This window comes from Lissotriton vulgaris, chromosome 7, assembly GCF_964263255.1.
Source record: "Lissotriton vulgaris chromosome 7, aLisVul1.2, whole genome shotgun sequence".
Lineage (NCBI taxonomy): Eukaryota > Metazoa > Chordata > Amphibia > Caudata > Salamandridae > Lissotriton > Lissotriton vulgaris.
In genome coordinates this window covers 1,768,276,911-1,768,296,073 of record NC_141695.1, presented here as the reverse complement: position 1 = coordinate 1,768,296,073, position 19,163 = coordinate 1,768,276,911, and the positions used below count along the sequence as shown (strand labels likewise).

The 19,163-nt window shown below is 45.2% G+C and overlaps 1 protein-coding gene across 1 annotated transcript in view; it reads right to left on the bottom strand.

Moving 5' to 3' along the window:
* LOC147706629 (cell adhesion molecule CEACAM21-like) overlaps positions 1-19,163 on the bottom strand; it is a 46,512-nt gene that overhangs the window by 13,905 nt on the left and 13,444 nt on the right. The window contains exon 2 of the mRNA XM_086929108.1: positions 17,723-18,073. Within this exon, the coding sequence (XP_086785234.1) occupies positions 17,723-18,073 (351 nt within the window). The remainder of the gene's footprint in view (positions 1-17,722; positions 18,074-19,163) is intronic.

Here is a 19,163-nt window from a genome sequence, read left to right as displayed (position 1 = left end):
AATTGCCGGTTGCTGGACAACCTGGTGTTCTTGTTCCTCAGAATCAAGTTCCTGTACCTCCTGTGGTTAATGTGAATATTCCTACAGCTCCTCCTCTTCCTGGGTTTCCGTCTTCTATACCTGTATCTGTCTCGCTTACACCTACTACATCACAAACTATTTTTCTCGATACTCCTACTGCCTCGCTATCTGTTCCTACCTCTACTGTGTTCTCTACGTCTGCAAGTGTGTTAACTCCACTTTCTGTACGTCGAAAAATAACTGATTCTGTTGCTAATATACTGTCTCCTTTATATAAATCTTTAATTAAGACTCCTACTCCTGATTCAGTTCAGAGACGTAGTCAGCTACCAAGTACTGAAGAACGGGGAGTTTTAGATTCCACGGCTCTCAGATGGATTACGAAAGTTAGAAGATATAGTACGAGAGATGTACTAGATACGTTTATGCAGTGGAAGGAACCAACGCAACGGTACGTCTTTGATGAGATGTGCTCGTTGTTACGTGAGGAAATAGAGGAAGATGATGTTGAATCAGACTTGGAAGATTTAATTAAAATTCAAAAAGAGTTTGCTGCAGGAATGATAGTGGGCGATAATATAAAAGAAGCGATGGAACTCATTTTAAGTTTTAGGAATGATCCATCTCTTCGTTCGCCGAGAGATTTAGAGAAAGGTAAAATGAAGCCAAGTCGCCAATATCCTATGAGGGAGGTTCCTCCAATTTGGCGCGAAGCAATACAACGTGATGATAATGCGGGTATTGCAGCTGCTCCAGCACAGTTCCAACGAGTGTGGATACACATTCCATGGAAGCGAGCTGAAGTGCTAGCGGTGAAACAGGCCTTGCCAGATCCGCGTAAAAATCCAGCTGGATATTACAAGGAATTAACACAGACAGTTGAGGCTTGTATAATGAACTTAGCGGACATCGATATGTTATTTGGCAATGTAGTTCCACAACCAGTGTGGGCTAAAATTCGTAGGGAGGATCATCAAGCAGCCTTAGGTGGTGATTGGGCAGCTATCACTGCAGCGGATGGTCAGCAAACGGGTGGTGCAAAACCCGAACCCCTAATTGCTAATCTTCCAGGTAGAATAATTGACTTAATGAAGACTCTGATGCCTGCATTGCGTGTTAATTGGGATAAATTATCCGCATGCAAGCAAAAGAAAGATGAAAGTGTCTCCGACTTCTTCACGAGGTTCGAAGAGACTTTTGTAGATCATAGTGGTCAGGATATGAGCACTGAAGGAGGACCGAGACTGTTTGTCGATAAATTTGTGCATAATTTGTTACCTGAATTATGCAATAAATTAAAGGATTCAGAGAGCGCGTGGGCTGTCTCCACAACTGCGCAAATACTTGCGACTGCACAATACTACGAAAATAGGGATAAAGAGGAAAAGGAAAAATCAGAGAAGAAAACGAAAGATTTAAAGACTAAAGTCCTTTTACAGCAGGCGTATCCGCCTCGCACGAATCAGACTAATATGCAAAAGAATTTGTATCAGAGGACAGATTATAGTTCAACCAGGCCTCAATACCAGTGGAATCAGTGTGCGTACTGTAAGAAAGAGGGTCACTACAAAAATGAATGTCCAATCTTAGCGCAAAATAATGCAGCAGCAGCTCAGAGAGGTCGTGGTGGTTTTGTGCAGAATTCTAGAGGTCGAGGGCGAGGTGCTATGCCTCCGCAAACGAATGATCGTCCCTCCAATCACTTTGATCAACGAAATGTACAGTCAGCTCAACAAAATAGATCTCAGCAATATCTTGTTGAAGATTATTGTGAAGTGGATGAGGGATTTCAGCAAAATGGGTACTAGGACAGCCATGGACAGAGAGAGGGAGTAGTATCAGTTCCAGTGGATCAGAGTGGGCCTTATGTCGCAGTAGCAACATCAGGTGTAGTCGAACCGTTTCTGTTGGATACTGGTGCCGCAAAAAGTTCTATCATTCATGCGAAACTCCCTGGCGCACCTTTGTCCGGCTCAACAAATGTTTCCGTAGGTTTTTCAGGCGCCCCTGTTTACAACCCGATATCTGGTCCTTTGTCTATTTCTGTTGGACCGTGTCAATTGAAAGCACCCTTGATTTTGACGACAGGTTGTAATGAAAATCTGCTTGGTTTAGACTTGTTAAAACGACTATATGCGACATTGTACTGTTCTCCGGAAGGGGTACAGCTTACTTTGGGTAAAAGAATCACTTCTCCGATGTACTTGTCAATGGACGCACTCCCGCCAGAGCTGCGCTCACTCCCTGATTCTCTTTGGGCGACTGGTCCTAATGATGTAGGCCTTTTAGAAATACCACCGTATGTAGTAACTTTGAAAGCAAATGTAAAATTTCCAAGAATTCCTCAATATAAAATATCTAGTGAAGGAGAACGTGCACTTTTATTGATTGTGCAAGATTTGATTAAGAAAGGTGTGGTTGAAGAAACTCGAGGAAATGTTTGCAATAGTCCTGTATTGCCGATTCTGAAACGAACTGATCCTACGAAACCTCCAGTGTACAGGTTTGTCATAGACCTTAGAGAAGTTAATAAAATTGTGGTTCCGCAATTCCCTGTGGTTCCAGACATTACTGCATTGTTAACATTGATTCCTGCTACAGCCACTTGGTTCTCAGTCATCGACTTGAAGAATGCCTTTTTCAGCATTCCGATAGCCGAGGAAAGCAGAGACATTTTTGGCTTCTGTCTAGGAGGTCGAAGTTTCAGATTTAAACGCGCTCCACAGGGCTACTGTGAAAGTCCATCTATTTATAGTCAAGCGTTAAAAAGCCAGCTAGATTCTTTTGTCCTTCCTCCAGGTTCTGCCCTAGTACAGTACGTAGACGATCTTTTAGTGGCTGCCGATGACAAGGAAACTTGCAAAGCAGCTACAGTTTCGTTATTACATCATTTGTCTGATTTGAATCACAAGGTGTCACCTTCTAAGATGCAATACTGCTGCCAAGAAGTGACCTACCTAGGTCATCTCTTGTCAAAGGAGGGAAGGAAGTTGACCCCAGAAAGAATAAAAGCAATTACCCAAATGAGTGTTCCACGCACACAGAGAGAAGTACGTGCCTTTTTAGGTATTACCTCCTACTGTAGGCAGTGGATTCCAAATTTTTCTCTTTTAGCGAAACCGTTGGTAGCTTTGACTGGGAAAAATGTTCCGAATCCGGTGCCATGGTCTGATGAATGTCAAGAGAGTTTTACTGAATTACGAAAAGCCTTGTGTTCAGCTCCTGTATTGGGTACACCTGATTACAGTAAGCCATTCACGCTCTACGTTCACGAGAGAGAAGGTTGCGCGTTGAGTGTCCTGACACAGAAGTTTGGTGATAAACAACGCCCTTGTGCGTATTTCTCATCAACATTAGATCCGGTAGCCAGAGCGTTGCCTAGTTGTTTGAGAGCTACAGCGGCAGCTGCGGCTTCCATTCGGCAATCTGCTGGTTTGGTGATGAACAACATGCTAGTGGTCATGGTTCCTCATGCAGTGGATACACTCATGAACCGAACGAAGACACAACACCTTACTAGTGCGAGATTATCTGGTTACGAGCTGACATTACTAGCGAGTCATATTCAGATCAAAAGATGTAATGTATTGAATCCAGCAATGCTGTTGCCGACTGATCAAGAGTCGAGTGATTCTGAGCCACATGACTGCTGTTTTAAAACGGAGGAAGAGACAAAAGGACGCATCGATTTGAAAGATACTCCGTTATCCGATCCGGATGGTACGCTGTATGTGGACGGGTCATGTTTTAAATTGGAGAATGGTGATGTGACTGCTGCTTACGCGGTAACGACGTTGAAGACGATTGTGGAGACTGCAAGAGTGAGTCAGAATTCTGCCCAAGCTGCAGAATTAATAGCTCTAACGAGAGCATGTGTTTTAGCTGAGGGAAAGAGAGTGAATGTATTCACAGATAGTCAGTACGCATTTGGCGTGGCCCATAGTTTTGGCCGGTTGTGGAGAGAAAGAGGTTTCATTACGTCCCATGGGACTAAGATTCAACATGGTCAGCTAGTTAACGACTTGTTGGAATCTCTAACCTTGCCGACTGAAGTTGCAATTGTAAAGTGCAGTGCTCATAAAGCGATCACGGATGATGTTGGACGTGGGAATGCTTTTGCTGATGAAATTGCTAAACAGACAGCTAGAGACATGATGAGTAGAATGTATGTTGCAACGTCTGCAAGATGGATCGCTGAGTCTGGGATGTGTGAAGATACAATGGAAAGTGTGAAAGAGATTCAGAGAGAAGCAACTGAGGAAGAGAAACGTGTATGGAGAGAGAGTACGGGCAAGTTGGACTCGAATGGATGTTGGATTGATTTGACAGAGCAGCAGCGTTGGATGTTGCCGGATGCATATGTGCTTGCAGTAGTGACAATGGCGCACGGAGTAGCGCATATAAGTTCTAAAGGGATATGTAAGATGTTGGCTCTGGTCTGGAAGAATGAGGGAATCAGTAAGTGTGCAGAGAGAGTGGTGAAAAATTGTATGGTGTGCTTGATGCATAATCCTGGCAAGGGAACTCCAACTCCAGCTGGTCATTTCGCTCCTCCTTCCTGCCCCTTTGAAGTGATTCAGTTAGACTTCATTCACATGGAACGCTGTAATAATTTAAAATATGTCTTGGTGGTGGTTTGTGCTTTTTCCAGGTGGATAGAAGCATACCCACTGAAGGACAATACTGCCTTATCAACTGCCAAAATTCTTCTTAAAGAATATTTCCCTAGATTTGGAATGCCACGGATTGTATGGTCAGATAACGGAAGTGAGTTTATAGGGAAAGTTATGCAGAGTGTATGTGCAGGCCTAGGTTTGAAACAAAAATTTCACAGTGCGAACCATCCCCAGTCAGCTGGTTTAGTGGAGGGTTACAATGGTACCCTTAAGCTGAAGATAGCTAAAATACAAGCATCCACAGGTTTAGCCTGGCCAGACGCACTTCCTTTGGCTTTGTTATCAACAAGAGCAACTGTACATTCTAGAGTGGGGATTAGCCCATACGAGATAGTCTTTGGCCGCCCAGCAAATATCTGGGGTGTGCCAAGGCCTAAGGAATTTAAGTCTATAGAATATCCTATGTTGATAGACTACCTTTACGACTTGACTGCTAAATTGAGTCTTATTCATCAACAGGTTTTCGATGCTTTGCCAAAACCTCCGGAGAGTCCAGGGCATCAGCTGAAACCAGGAGACCTGGTTGTCATCAAGAACTTCGCGAGGACGAAGAACCTTCAACCAAGATTTGTGGGGCCCTTTCAGATCTTACTGACAACGAGGACAGCCGTTCGTGTAGCTGGCCGCAAGCATTGGGTGCACGCGTCTCATGTTAAGCGTGTACCCTTGCCGCTACCTTACGACGACTGGGTGAAAAAGGGAATTGGTGCCTCCGAAACTGACAGCACACCGAAGTTCATCCCTTTCAGCGATGCCGAATTGATTACTGATACTCCAAAATCTGACTCTCCTCCTGAAAAGACTCTTTTGAACACTGAACATTTGTCTCCAGCATCAGAAGACACTTTGCTATCTGCGAACTTAAACACTGCAACAGCTGCTAGTGATACACTATTTTCCGACCAGACAATACCTGCGAAGCAGAGATACAACCTGAGAAAACGTAACATGGACAAATAAAGCAGGCAACTGCATATTGTGATTTTGATATATTGAACATTTGCCTTCAGCCAGGAAGTTTGCTATTGTTTATTGTTTTTTAAATTGCCTTGCCGTCTGGGTAGCCGTAGGGTCGTGGCTGTGTGCCTAGTTTGAATCTGCAGGGGTCTGACACAAGGTCGATCTTTCTGTTGGTTCTGGGAACTCCCAGGGCTGACAGAGGCATTTTCATCTACGTACACATCATCAGTGGTCGCGAGCGGATTGTAGAAGATGGAGCTTCCTGCGCTGCAACGAGAAAATGTGATTTATGTTCGCAGAAACAGACTGTACAGAATTCTTCGTAGCAAATGCTTTTTGATGCAATGTGCAGTTACATTTTTGATTATTTTAGCAACATTGGTGGGTGGAATCGTCTTTAGTATAAATCTGATTTTTGTGCCAGTTACTACAGTACCTCCCCTTGATCCTGCCATTTCTACTGTTTCTTCTATACACTCTTTTCACTCGTTTCCTGAACATGAGCAAGCCCGACGCACAGAGTTCATTAACAACACTTTTGTACAGCTCTTGCACCAACACCAATTGGTAGTTAACACTACAGACTGCTGGGTGTGTGGCTTGATACCCCACACTATGGATAAAGGCATTCCCTATCTGGTTTTGCCTTTTAGCTACAATGGATCATTTCAGGCCCTTCAAACTATCTTTGCCTATGCCCTTGAGACCTATCCTCCGCGTCCACCACGTTCCACTAGATATAACTCTGCCAACAAAGCTTTAGTCCAGGGAATTATTGACATGATCAAGGATGTCAATAATACTCCATCATACCCTAGAGACGAACTACGAGTGTATTTAAGTTGGAATACTTCAGAGTATCGCCTTAGTCTAGGAGAAAGCAAGCGTAAAAGCTCAACTCCAATCTGGGTCGTACCTCACCGAGGTCAGGTCTGTTTGCAAGGGAATGGGAGAAATCCGAGAGCTCAGCTAGGGAGGAGTGAGTGCGTTGAGACTTATGTGTTTCCGGCTAACTCTTCCCCTGCCTTCCTTACTGCTAGGGGTACCTACTTCATTTGTCGAGACAGAGCTTATACATGGTTGCCTGCTGACTTTTCAGGTTCATGCTATATTGCTCGATTGTTGCCTCCAACATACACTGCTTCATCTGATTACCACAGAACCAGAATAGCGAGAGGTGTCTTCAGCAAGGAAGATACTGCTGGTCAGGAAGCTGGAGACTTCTTCAAAGGCTTCCTTCCGTTCTGGGGGCCTATGGCCAATAGTAGAAACATACGTCAGCTAACACGGGTAGTTGAATCTACTATTACTGAAACTGCTGGTGCCCTTAGCAATTTGACAGCTGAGCTTCAGGCGGATAGACTCATGACGTTGCAGAACCGTATGGTTCTAGATGTTATACTTGCAGATCGAGGTGGGGTATGCAGAATGATCCAATCGAGCTGCTGTGTCTTTATTCCTAATAATGCTCCAACAGTCTATGAGGCGATCTCTAAACTACACAAGATTTCCGACTCTATACATGTAGACAAGGGAAACTGGTCCTTTATGGAGTGGTTTTGGACTCTGATCTCAGCGTGGGGATGGAAGGTTCTAATGGTCATCGGTGTCATCTTAGTATTCCTATTCTCATGCTGCCTGATTATCCAGTGTGGTCCTGCTCTGTGTAGTTTTTGCGCTGCAACTTGTTTCAGAAAACCACCTGCGTTTGGAGAAAAGGCACGAGAAAGGATGATGATACAACAACATGTTACTGACCTAATGAGTATAGAACTAGACTCTGATATAGACTGAGTAATTGCCTATGTAAGGGCAAAAGGAGGGTCTGAGGTTCCGTGACGATTTGAACCTGTGTTTTCAAGTTTGTCGGAAATATATAATATTAGTATCAGCGAACCGCAAATGATCCATTTAGCATATCCTGGTGTTTTCGCTACGATACGAGCAAGAGCACTCCTGTTATGAACACATTTCTGATCTACCCACGGCATCCATCTTAGATCATGTCCGCCATTTTGTGTTTCTTGCCCTCACATATGCAATAACCTCTGATCACTTCATTTCGATTAAGGACACGTAGCCTTAGCCGGAGATTCACCTCTTTCATGACACGTGTGCCTTAAACCAGATCACGCTGTAGCTGCATGACTTGACAAAGGCTGCCTCCTCTGCCCGAGGCCAGCCCACCTGAACTGGTTCTCGTGTCCATTGTCCCGATCATGATTAGGCGGCCGAAGCCGGTAGCCTTGCCTATTTACAACCCACAAACATCTCTTATCCCGCTTTTCTATCTCCTGCACCTGGCTCTGCTCCTTTCCTTCTGGGCCTTTATTAGGGGGAGGTAACGAACTTTACGATGAGGCGGTCCGGCTCTTGAATGCAATATTGACAAGGGATTGTGATGGACTAGTGGGAACCCCTCTTCGTGATGTTTGGCATCAGATATTATCGACAGTTCCTGTGTAACGCCAAATATTTATTGTTTAAGATACAAAGGTTTAGGAATGTACTGACATGTGAAATATTTGCCTGAAGCACAATTTTTAGTATATAAGGAGCAACCCTCAATGTACAAATCGAACAGGCTCCTGGTTACTGCCCATGCGTAGTTTCTGTGACTTCTGTGTCCCTGCAGTAATAAACCTTTGGTCTTTTGACGCCACCATCGAGAAGCCCGTGTTTCTGTTCATTTGCGCACCAAGGCAGGTGGAACTCCGGGGTCTTTGGGTGTTGTTCCCTGACACCTCTGGACGGAACCAAAAAGTCCAGAACTCCAAGAGTCTAGTGGCAATGCGAGCTAGCTAATGCGAATCATAGGCTAATATATGTGGCGGTGGTGTACAGAGCAGTCTGCCACCAGACCCACAGTATATGTTATCGGTAATCGTCGTAGGTCCTGCATGACAGGGTACTTTTTGGGTCAACACTACATAACATATCAGGCATTTATTGTGAGCTACAATATTGACTCATTGAATGTGTTAGACCTGATATCCTTCATGTGGTCTTCCACCAAACTCTTTTCCTTCACAAACCCTGTTTTATTGGATTTGTTTTGCTTGCTACTGCTAACCAATGCTAAAGTGCGTGCGCCTTCTCCCTAAAACATGGTAATATTGGCTTGCACCCGTTTGACACAGCTATTTTACATGGAAGTTCCTAGAACATGGCTCTACATGCACCCCAGGCATGTAAAATAAAATGCTACTAGTAGGCCAGCAGCACTCATTGTCCCAACCACTAAAGTTGCACTTTAAAACAAGACTCTAGTCTTCCATTGCAGACTGTTGTGCAGTTTTAAACTGTCATTCCAACATTGCAAAATAAACCTTTTGACAGGCCAAAAACTATAGATTGCCCTAAAAGTAGGCCCTAAAGGCTCACAGGGCAGGATGCAATGTATTTAAAAAGAAGGCATGTGTGCTCAAGTTTTACATGTCCTAGCAGTGAAAAAACCCTAAAGTCATTTATCAGTACTTTTGTAACACTTATCTCTCCCATTATCTAACACCTGATTACCTTATTACATTTAAATAAGTGATAACTTATGATTGAGAGCAGATACAAATGTGCTGTTTACACTCAAATGCATTGTAATTTAAAATTCCGCTTTAATAGTAAAGTCGGATTTTAAGTCACAGTTCTGGAAATGCCACTTAGAATGTTAGCATTTACATGTCTTAACCGCGCATGGTTTAAGTACGCAAATTGTTTAACCACTGACGACTGAACAACACATTAGTGAGTACATGATGTATTATGCATGATTATCCATACACTAATAATAATTTGAAAGAGGAAAATAAATAGGTGTTCCTTAAATATTTACAATGAAAGCTAGATGGCAGTATTTGCTTAAGGTACTGTGTGCTTCTAATTTCGTTGTTCGGGCTGTTTCCCTCATTTGAGAGCCGCAAAACTGAAGTAATCCAGTGTTTGGGCAGCACGCCGTTCGGTGTTACCTAGGATGAAACTGTTTCCGCCCCTTAATACATTTATTTTTCTTCCAAGCTTCTTATTTGTAAAAATAACCATCAAAATTAGTGCAGCAGCAAGGGTGGGTATCTTCACTGATTTACAATATAAATGTTCCGGTACAGGACCCTGGTGCGTGTTAAATTAGTGAAATTTAATATCACTTCACAAATCCATTGCATTTCTATCCCAGAATGCACCCAATAGGTTTGCATAATTACGAAGCAAAATAGGTTTTGACCTTGGATCAAATGTATGTATATTTTGGACAGTCCAGTGGCCGATTTCAAAATTCTGATTTTATTTTTCAGAGCAGCTCTTTAGATTGAAATAAACATATATCACCCTGTTCAAGGTGGGAAATCTCCACACATATAGATTTATTCAAATTACTGGGCACAGAAAGGCTCGCAGAAAGCTCTGACCTGGATGGTATTGACCACTTATGGGTGCGTATATCTGCCAACAAGCAGGAGTATGTGTCTTTGGCAAACAGCCTGAACAAGGAAAGCAGAAGCTTATGGAATGCATGCTTTAGATGCAGTTGATATATTAGCATCTATTTGCGTCGTTCTGACGTGCGTGCTAAACACTTTTGTGGTGCAGGCATCGTCGTGGCTCCACTTGCGTGGTTAAGGCACCCATGTTTTGTGCAATTGTTATTCTGTCATAAAAAGGTCCCAACTATTTATGCCTACTGCTAAGTCATCTGAACATGAATGACTCTCCTGTTGGATTTTGCATATTCCTTCAAGACAGTGACACAAAGGAGACTAGGTGTTGGCTGGACGGGCCATCCTGCCAGGATGGTTGAGGGTGGAGCTGTGCCTTGCCTCACTTACACTTGAAGGGGCTTGCCTCCAGCACACACAAAGGAACCTGATACTAGTTTGGTGTCATACCAGACTTCTTGGAGCCTTCACAGCAGAAGGGAAGAACTTTTCATAACGAGATGTGGGGGTGGTATAGGGAACTCCCCTACCTCAAAGGCGGACATCAGGTATAGATATTGGAACTACTCCTCAATACGCTCCTGGACCTTGGACATTCCAGAAGAAGGACTGCCTTTCCCCCATAGGACTACCTTGCTGCTATCAGAGTACCACCATGCTGCTTGAGCTCTGCCTTGCTTTCTGGGAAGGAAGACTGGATCTGCTCTCTTCAACCCAGGCTAACCTAAGGGATTCCAAGGTTTGAGCTCTTCCTCTGAGGAATGGAAAAATCCTGAAGTTTTGGGCTCTTTGCAAACACGAACAAGCCCATCAGTGCCAAGACGTGGCCACTGGTGGCAGCCTCTAAGTGAAGCTCCTCTGAACTAATTTATTTGCGATACAGCAACAACAGCCCACAGTGACTGCCAACACAAAGCTCCAGCAATGGCTGTCCGCGGCCCTCAACTGGATCTTTATTCTACAGTGAGGACAGCCTCCACCACCCAGATTGCTCTCCAAGCTACTATGACGACTATCTGCAAAACTCTTCCAGCTCCTCACGGCCTCCTGCACAGCAAATGGAACTCTTCACTCGGTACTTTGAGAATGTAACATTTTTAACAAGACAAACCTGGTCCCTATATCTGGCCCGCACTCTATTGTGGTCTGCCTGAACACGTGACTTTCCCCCGTTCAAACACAAAGAGATTGACCAAATTGGCGCTTTGTGCTTAAAGACGCTATTTGTACCCAAATCTTTTAAATTGAACATCTCCGTTTCTACTGAATGGATTAGTGTTCATCATCTTATTTTTTTAAATTAACTCACATTTTTCTAAATTAGTTTGTAAGCTTTGTTGCGTTGTGTTTTCACTTTATATTGTTTGTGTGCTGCCTAATTACTTTATACTTTGCCACTACCTTAAGCCTGCCTGCTTTATGCCAAGGTACCAGCTAGTTAAGGACAGCATCATTTTGTGATTCACACTAACAAAGATTGTGGTTATTGCCGAGTGGGGCTACTACCTCCTTCAACCAATAACCCAATTTCTTACAAAATGTTTATTTAGCGTAAACAAATGAGCAGAAGGCATTAGTGTAGCAACGTTGTATTTGTAAACATATGTGTTGAAGCGACAACCCCTTAACAATAGGAAGAACTTATCAAGCATTTTCATTTGACTCAACAGCGACATCTACTAAGGAGCATTCAGCAGTTTTCAAAGAGGACACGCAGGGCAGCCTTTCTGGCTGGAAGTGCATATATTTCATCTGCACTAATCTATTTCATGAATCTGCATTGAATGTCTGCCCTCGGAGACCTCCATAATCCACGTCAGTTAGAGAAGCACATATTTTTTAAAGCAGTACACATTGTTCAATCCGGCTTTTGGTTGTTTACACAAGAGTTGGTTTTACTAATCCAGTGGCGGCCAGCAAGGCTTGCGGGTGGTGGGCAGGGGAGCCTGGTGCAGGGAGGGGAGTCACGCGGGGTGGTTGGGGTGCGCAATATAAAGAAAAAACGTACCTTGCTGCCGGGTCCAGCGTTTCTGCTCCTGATCTCCTTCGTCTTGGAACACACAGCCAGGTCCCACTGACCAATGCAGCATTGTGATTGGTATGGACCCAAGCTCTCCTGACCAATCACAAAACTGCATTGCATCATTGTGCGAAGCAGCTTGTTTTATCAGGACTTATCATATTGAGTAGGCCAAGTGAAAAAGAACCACACAGTGTAGTTTTCTTTATTTTAAACACTCACTAACACATTGCAATATCTCCTACCCGGAGATTAAATCACGATACAAACAATAGCTTTAGTAATAGAACACGTAAGCAGCACAAATACACAGTGGTCACCAGGGGGAGACCAAATCATATACTAATAAAGTGGAATGCGAATCACGACCTAAGTCGAAACTGGACCCAGAAGACGTAGAAGAGCTGGGGACCCAAGGAATCATCCAAGGTAAGAACCCATGAACCCTCAGAGGCCGTGTGCAGCATGGGAACAAGACCTTGTGCTCAATACAAGTCAATCGGTAAGCCTCAGTTCCAATTTTTAAGAAGGACCCTTCCCAGAGAACCCTGAAGAAACCTCATGGAAGATAGAAGGTTGGAGAGTCACCCCACACATGGATACATCGGGAGCCAGGATACCTACACTAGGAAAGCTGGGTGCAACAGTGCGAAGTTGCATTGGAAACTCCTGTAGACCATAATGGAGTGGAGGACTTCAGTGAAGCTGCTGCTTGTGAAGAAGGTGAAAGAGTCCGGTGGAACCCAAAGGTGGATTCAAGATGAGAGATACCTGCAAGCAGAGGGGACAGAGTCTATGCCCCTCAGAAGTGACCAACAGGTACAGAAGACGAATGCCCACTGATGTTGCAAGATGCAGGAGGGTAGATGGTGACCTTGGCGCTGCAGCAGTGCAGACCATGCAATGCTTTGGAAGACCAGGAGCCATTCATGATCTATCCCACGTTAGACGTCAAGAGCCAAGGGGTCAATGTCCAGCAGGGGCACCAATAATCCTTGGCAACGGCAACAAACGTAGTAGATGAAAAAGGTGCAATGTCGGGACCAGCAAAAGTCCAAATGGCTCAACACAAGCAGGTAAGTCAGGGCAGGCCCTGAGCAAGAAAGGGAGCCCACTGGAGCCAAACAAGACCCTCAAGAGGACCACGGGCAGACGTCACAGAAGTCGCAAGAGAACCTGTTGCGCAGACAGTGAAGGCCTCGGGCGAGTTGCAGAACCACCACAGCTGTTGAAGAACCATTCAGAGTCTTTAGGAGCTCAGGAACAGCACATCGGTCAGCTTCATTGTGGTGCTTGCAGGTGCAGGGAAGTGAATCCTTCACTTCAAGGGAGATTCCTTTGGGTGTCTTGGAAGTCCACCGGCCTGTAGAAGAACCTGTATGGAGCACAGGCACAGATGACACAGAAGACTGGCAGGATGTTGAGACCAGGCGAAGCGGGAGTGTTCCCAGTTGCAGTCTTGGTTCCCAAAGCGAAGTCCAGTGAAGTCCTAAGTGCCCAGATGGTTGAAGATGAAGTGGTTGCAGATCTGAATCTTGTTCCATGACAAATCTAAGGAACCACCCAAAGGTAAGCCCTTAAGTACCCTAAGCAAAGGGTTCGGGCAATTTAGGGTTCGCTCCCACAGAATGGGCTGGACAGTGGGGAGGATTCTCCCATGTCTCCACCTTCTCCCAATACACTAAGTCCTGTCTGGGAGGCGGTCACACCTCCCCGTGACAGGAAACCTATTGTACAGCCTTCCCCTGTTTGAGATTGGCTCAGCAGCAGGAGGGCAGAATTGTGTCTCTGGTCTGCAGCAGCCATAGTTTGCTGTATGGGTCTGGAAGACTGTTACCGGGAGCACTGAGGGCCTCTCCGAGGAGCTTTGCAGTGCATGGAATGATACCTCCAACACCACTTACGGTGTTGGGGTATGATTTCAACATGTTTGATACCAAACACAACAGGTTTTGTTAAGCCAGTTTAGAGTTAGACATCATGTAATGATGCATGGCCACTCTAAGTATCATAATGGCTGATGCACTTACAACCCGGGAGAATGGACTCTGTGGTTTGTAGGGGTGTCCTGCTCATACAGGGGCATCCTCACACTTAGAACCGACCACCCTGCCTTCAGGATTGAAAGGCCCTTAGGGGTGACTTATAGGCTTTAAGTGCAGTGACCTTAGATATACGGAAACGTATATCTGTCGTAAGTGGAGCTCACATCAGCCTACACAGGCTGCACTGACAGGCGTGTAGTCACAGTTTGAGTGGTCTCTCATGGGTGGCATAGTACATGCTGCAGCCCATGGGGGACCTTAGTACCATTTACTAGGGGTAACCCAGTAACACCAGTAGCCACTCTGGGGTGTACCTAAGTACTCACCACGTCCAATTTAGGGGAGAAGCAGAGACGGGGTCCTGATTAGCAGGATCTCAGTCAGACTAGTCAGTAAAACATAACGATTCCAGCAACAAGTGGGGGTGACCTTGAAAGTAGATCCTACTTTCCTACAAGCTCATACTGGAATTATTGTCACAATGTCTAGGATCTGGGCATGAGTTTTGTAAAATATGATAGTAGTGGGTAAACTGTACTTAGTTTGTGCAATGGTGGCAGCAGGCTTCAGAAGCTACAATGTTGCTTGGAGTTGAAGTATCGCTTCACATTTTGTGAAATTTTTTCATGGATCTTCACCTGAAGTATTGACTTGGAGCCCACCAAGTGAGTTCTTGAACAATCTGTTGTCCAGAATCTCACTGGGGCTTTTCTGTGGAGGGAGGTGCAATTGGCACGTGGCACTTAAAGTGCTTGACTTTCCTGCTGCTTGGGACACGCTGTGTGGGACACAGGTGGGACCCTTGGCGGGGGATGCCAGAGTGCAGCCTGGGCAAAGACCGTGCCAAGAGCAGGCTCACATGCTTCTTTAAAGTTAGGAATGAAACCCCTGGAGCAGAAGAGTATAATTTACTGGGTGTAGTGTATAGCGCTGGCCACCCATGGGTAGAGGTTTGAGGTCACATAAAGCTGCAGAAATTTCAGAGGTCAGGACATTCTTGTCTTTGCAGAATGCTAGCTGTGCCCACATTTCTGTTGCATAAAGAGCTGGGTCTTTCCTTTCTGGAGGATCTTGTTACAATTCCCCCCCTGGTTTACTGCACTCGGTGTGGTCTAGGGAGGAAGCCAAACTCTACAGGGCGATAACACAGGATTGTCTCACTCTGCCCCCGGCACTGCGCACCTCCTGGCTGAGGCATATTCTTTGTATGAAGATGGACAGCCCTCATTTGTTCAGCGACTCAAAGTTATTAACTCAGATTCGCAAAGAGGAATTTAAATCTTGTCTCAAAATGTTTGAAGAGGAAAAATACAACAATGAATGTCATAAAATGAGTGTCCCCCAACGCCGAAGGCTTACAACCATATTGGGGGCACGTTCTACATCTCTAGCATAGATTTGTGCTAACCAGGTTGAGAAGGAATGTGGTGGACTGGTTAGTGATCTTCCCAAAGCGGCGTGGCTGGTCCAAAAAAGGAATATGCTTCCCTCCCTGTGACACTACTTGAAAACAATTCACCATGCACTTGATTCACCGTGCACTTGGTTGGTTCACCGTGCACTTGAATCACCATGAACTTGGTTCACCGTGCACTTGATTCATCACTCACTTGATTCACCGTGCACTTGATTCACCGTGCAGTCGATTCACCATGAACTTGGTTCACCATGCACTCGATTCACTGTGAACTTGGTTCACAGTGCACTTGATTCACTGTGCACTTGCTTCACTGTGCACTTGGTTCACAGTGCACTTGATTCACCATTCAATTGATCCACCATACACTTGATTCACTATACACTTGATTCAGCATGCACTTGATTCACCATTCACTTGATTCACCATTCACTTGATTCACCATGCACTTGATTCACCATGCATTTCATTCACCATGCATTTCATTCACCATGCACTTCATTCACCATGCACTTCATGCAGTCCATTCACCATGCACTTTACTTATAATGCACTTGATATGCATTTGATTCACCATGAACTTGATTCACCATGCACTTGATTCACCATGCACTCGATTCACTATGCTCTTGATTCACCATGCACTTGATTCACCATGCACTCGATTCACCATGCTCTTGATTCACTATGCTCTTGATTCACCATGCACTTAGTTCACTGTGCACTTGATTCACTATGCACTTATTTCAACGTGCACTTGATTCACCGTGCACTTGATTCACCATGCACTTGATTCACCATGCACTTGATTCACCATGAACTTGATTCACCATGCACTTAATTCACCATGCACTTGATTCACCATGCACTTAATTCACCATGCTCTTGATTCACCATGCACTTGATTTACCGTGCACTTGATTTATCGTGCACTTGATTCTCCATGCACTTGATTCACCATGCACTTGATTCACCATGCACTTGATTCACCATGCACTTAATTCACCATGCACTTGATTCACCATGCACTTAATTCACCATGCTCTTGATTCACCATGCACTTGATTTACCGTGCACTTGATTTATCGTGCACTTGATTCTCCATGCACTTGATTCACCATGCACTTGATTCACCATGCACTTGATTCACCATGCACTTAATTCACCATGCACTTGATTCACCATGCACTTAATTCACCATGCTCTTGATTCACCATGCACTTGATTTACCGTGCACTTGATTTATCGTGCACTTGATTCTCCATGCACTTGATTCACCATGCACTTGATTCACCATGCACTTCAGTCATCATGCACTTGATTCACCATGCACTTGATTCACCATGCACTTGATTCACCGTGCACTTGATTCACCATGCACTTGATTCACCATGCACTTGATTAACCATGCACTTAATTCACCATGCACTTGATTCACCATGCACTTGATTCACCATGCACTTCAGTCATCATGCACTTGATTCACCTTGCACTAGATGGTTTTTTGCACGTTGTTGATGTCCCGAGGTCAAGTTCTATTAAACCATGACTGTCTAAACTTCAGGCTCTGTGGACTTGCCTTAGTGTACTTGCAACACCAACAGCCGACAGAGGCAGGTTTACCTGTTCAAGTGTATGTCTGACCTACTATTTGCATAAGAAGAGAATGGGAGATTGTTCATCGCCTTCTAGCACCTTCTATTTTACTCTTCATTGGTTGTGGGGCAGGGCTCTTTATGGAAGTCTGCAGCATAGATGTGGCCTCTTTTACTCCTACCGAGACTGTTGTAGAGCGTTGTATGTGCACTTTTGATGTACATAGTAATTCTCTGTTTTCATATATCACTGTCAGGGTTCCTCCTGTGTAAATTGAATGAAGGTGATTGCCTGGCTGAGTTCTGGCCCCTGTCATGCTGTGGGGGAGCATCTTTACACATTCCGAAGAGCAGTTTGGGATCATGTAAGGATGAGGCTCTCAGCCCGCCCTTGGGCTCCTTTCAACCGTAGCCCTGGTTGACCTGATTTTGGAAGGGGGTGGGATGTAGATCTTTGCTCTTTCATCTCCTCTGAGGTTCTTTCTCACAAGCCCCATCTACAACCCACAGTTCATTGTACAGGAGGTGGTGAAGGTGGATAAGGCAATGAGTAGAACTTACCGTAGACTCTTAGCTGCCGGGTGACCATTGATGGTAGTCCAACATATGGTATTAGGTGCACCGTGTAGTTGCCGGTGTCACTTGTACGCAGGTCTCTGATCCATAAGGACCCATCATGCCCCACGGACTCACGTCCTGTGGACAGAGCACCATTGTTCTGTATGGAAGTCGGCACAATGTATGTGACTATCCGCTGAGCATCAGCCACCGCTGTCCCTCGGAACCAGGAAAAGGTCAGTATATCCGCAGTGACCGGGGCAGTGAGGCCGGCGGTCTGCCCCGCCACAGCATTGACCACCTCTGCCCTGGACCCCAGCCCCGCCGTCACCCGGATCCAGACACTCAGCCAGGCTAGAAGGGATAGAGACCAAGGAGAAATGTAAATACAAAACGTTCCAAAACCACCAACCAGAAAGAGACGGAGGGAGGCGTAGGTGCTGGAAGCAGGGGGGAAGTAGAGGTGCTGGAAGCAGGGGGGCTGGAAGTAGAGGTGCTGGAAGCAGGGGTACTGGGAGCAGGGGTCCTGGAAGCAGGGGTGCTGGGGGTGCTAGGGGTGCTAGGGGTGATAGGGGTGCTGCAGTGCTGCATACTGGAGTTCAGAAGGTGAATGAGCAATAAAGATGCCTTTAAATGTTGTCTTGCTCTTGTCACATTTGCTGTGCGTTCAGAGACAGAGGTCAGAGGCCAGGCTATGTTTTCTGATAAAAAGCTGTTCATGCATTTCTCACTGAGATTGGTGTTCACTTCCTCTGACTTTCAAAGTGAGAGGATTTTGTGAAGTCAACTTTGTGACAATCTTGCTGGGTGCAGGGAGCGTGATAGCAAAAGCAGTAAGATGTCAATTGTTTTCAAACATCACAAAATCTAAATACCTGTAAATGGACTACACAAATATTTCCAAATATATCAACAGTTACAAAAGCACAGTTGAAGCACAAATAAAGCACCGTTTTTGAAAATTCTGAATTGCCATTTCAATGAAAAATGAGCTGTGTGTAAATGACAGAACGCTGTTACGCCAGGCTTTAGTAACATATTTGTGACGGTGTGCTCCAAAATGCACCACCGGCTGCGTGCCATGCCCTCACCACTCTCGTACTGAATGGGCGTGGCTCATTCTTTACACTTCTTAGCGTGGGCTTTTCACAATCCATCTGACTTCAGTGATGTAACATTGAGGGACGCACTGGATAGAGAAGTACCACCATGAAATGCAGTAGTCTGACATGGCAAAACTCTGGGCTCAATTCACATAGAGTCTCCGCACTCGTGGCAGAGGCCCCGCAGTAGTGGAGGGAGTCTCTGCATCTGTGGTGATGGCCCTGCAGTCATAGAGGAGTCTCCAAACTCGTTGTGAAGGCCCTGCAGTTGTGGGGTAATTGCTGCACTCAAGGCAGAGACCCCACAGTGGTGGGGGAGTCTCCATACTCACGGCGGATGC